This window comes from Aplysia californica, unplaced genomic scaffold (assembly GCF_000002075.1).
Source record: "Aplysia californica isolate F4 #8 unplaced genomic scaffold, AplCal3.0 scaffold00296, whole genome shotgun sequence".
NCBI classification, from domain to species: domain Eukaryota; kingdom Metazoa; phylum Mollusca; class Gastropoda; order Aplysiida; family Aplysiidae; genus Aplysia; species Aplysia californica.
The window spans coordinates 700,116-702,682 of record NW_004797566.1 but is presented as its reverse complement, the minus strand read 5'-3'; the positions used below and the strand labels follow the sequence as shown (position 1 = coordinate 702,682).

Sequence of the window (2,567 nt, the reverse complement as noted above, 5' to 3'; positions counted from 1 at the left end):
ACAGTCCACTGTGGCCTAAATAAGCTAAACCCCCCTCCCTTACCTTATTTAGGCCATATGTGGCCTAAATAAGCACTCCCTTTCTTATATCCTTTGTACACATTAGTTTTGGATGTCATTTTACGTTACCCCAGTGGGTGGTTGGCTGGTGCTCTGGTGTGGTTTGCTCCTTCTTTCCTATCAAACATCTGTCGTCCCTATTTCCCCTCCTTCTTTTTTTGTGTATGTTACTCTCTTGTAACACATAATGTATTTTTCGGCACTTATATATGACCTTATTGTATTGCAAGTGTCGTAAAACTCTTACTAAAAAAGAACATTACCCCACCCCGACAACCTCTACATGTTTGCAATATATCTAAATTGCTTTGATTCTCAATAAGTCAAATAGTCAATCTCAAGCCTGTATCTGCATTCTCTGTCTAAAAGCTGGGGTCTTGCTGCCCATTCTGGTGCGGTGAGAAGCATCCCGTTCTCTAGTCCCCTGCAGCTGTGCAGCCCACCTCCAGCAAGTACTGAGAACCCCTGGACACTCCGGGCTGCTTCACAGCAAGCATCCAGTCCTCCAGCATCTTCTGCCCCCTTCAGCACACCACAGTTCTCTGCCATTCTTCAGGACGAGAAGGAAAAGACGGAGACACTGGAACGTGCTGTACAGAAACCTCTGGGTCTCATACAGGTAGACAGAACATTTGTTTTACATTTTGTTTAATTGTTTCTTTGTGTCAGCATGATGACTGCTCTATATCCCCAGGAACTAGATTTGGACTAGAAATACTTGAAAGAAGTGGAAGAAGGTAACTGTACTCGTAAAGGTGCCTTCCTCAAACATAGAAGTTTTACCTTTTTATTGCTTAGCTCAAGCTAGGGCCTCCTTTTACCCATGGACCGCTATAACTAAATTGTTTGTGGGTGCATATCTTTACTGGCAAGCCATGCTGTTTCAAATTTGAAGTGAGTGGGTTGTGATCGCGCCAACAGGCAGCCTTCTTGTGCTCATACTATTTTGTGGTGTTTTTGACCGTTTTAATTTCTGGACATTTTCAAAAATTATACCATCATGTGTGTTAAGATTTTGTGAATTATTTGATATACAATTTTCTTGAAAGGATGAAAATTACCAGAGTTATTTCAACTTTTCTGTGTTGGTGGACAAGTGGAGTCAGTGTTGGTCTACTTGTTTTACTCATTTTTAGGGCAGGTCTCTTTGTGAAAATGTCCAAGGAATTTGTTTTGACAAGTGAACACTTTTTTTCAAATGGACTCCCAGGCTATGGTGAGGGTGGCTCTAACACAGACAGTGTATTCACTGAAGAGGACAATAGAAGTACATACTCTCCAGACACTCTGTTGTCATTTCGACCTCAGGACCATGTTTTCATACCTCCAAGTGTTATGAGGAGACTTAGAAAAAACAACTTAAATCGTATACCAAAAACTAAAAGGTCAAAAAGGGGAGGTAAAATCAAAATAGAAATAGAAGTCAAAATATCCCAGAGAAAAGTGAGTTCTTCTTCTTATTCTGTGGAGTCAAACATTTGACAGAAATATTCAGACAACACAACTTGGTTCAGGTCATCACTGAACCCACCCATCGTTCTGGCCACACACTTGACGGAGTCAGTCGTCATCAAGAAAGACGCTTTTAGAAAAATTTATGTTGTAGACAAACTATTTTCTGACCATTACTTTATCTTACTTGTGTTGGATGTGACTAAGACCAAGCCTGAAAAACATTCTGTGTTTACAAGGAACATCAAAGGAATTGACATTTATAAGTTTAAAATGGATTTTGTTGAAATCTTTAAGTAACTTTAAAACAGTCTGTTGATTTGTATAATTCCACTGTTAGAGCAGTTCTTGATAAGCACGCACCACTTGTAACTCATCATCTGTCAACTAGACCGTATGCACCATGGTTTGGGGTTGAGGTGAAAGTGACCAAAATCGAATGCAGGAAGGCAGAGAGACTATGGCTTAAAACAGGGCTCACCATCCACAAGCACATTTTTAGATTAAAGAAGCAAGAGCTGGAATTTGTAACTAAATGTACTAAAAAGAAATACTACGTTTCTAAATTGGAAAATTCAAAATCATGTAAACAATTATTCAGCATTTGTGATGAACTGTTAGGAAGGGTCAAAGAGACACGTCTCCCGAATTCTTTTAGCGATCAAGAACTACCCGAAAAGGTTGCTGATTATTTTACAGATAAAGTCCAGAAACGACTAAGAAACGACCTTGATGACTATGATACTTGTTGTGATTTTGATGTATATGATAGGGTGATTCTTAATAAGTTTAAACCTGTTTCTGAAGAATACATTAAATCTGTAATTCTAAAATCCCCTAGCAAACATTGTGATCTCGACCCTGTCCCTAGTTCTCTGTTATCTTCCTGCATTGACGAACTGATCCCATTTATTACTAAAATCATAAATAATTCTCTAGTGTATGGATCAGTACCAGATTCGTTTAACCCTATCCCTGACAACTGGGTGTAATCCACCTGTTCGCGTCAGAACTTTGAGAGTGTTCGTGTATCGTTTATCATAAAGAGACCAAAC

The 2,567-nt window shown here is 39.2% G+C and overlaps 1 protein-coding gene across 2 annotated transcripts in view; it reads left to right on the top strand.

Annotated features, from left to right (window-relative positions):
• The window catches only part of LOC101855031 (inhibitor of Bruton tyrosine kinase), a 193,605-nt gene that overhangs the window by 182,063 nt on the left and 8,975 nt on the right, over positions 1 to 2,567 (top strand). For both annotated transcript variants that reach the window (XM_005101740.3, XM_005101739.3), the window contains exon 27: positions 430 to 679. In XM_005101740.3, the coding sequence (XP_005101797.1) occupies positions 430 to 679 (250 nt within the window). The remainder of the gene's footprint in view (positions 1 to 429; positions 680 to 2,567) is intronic.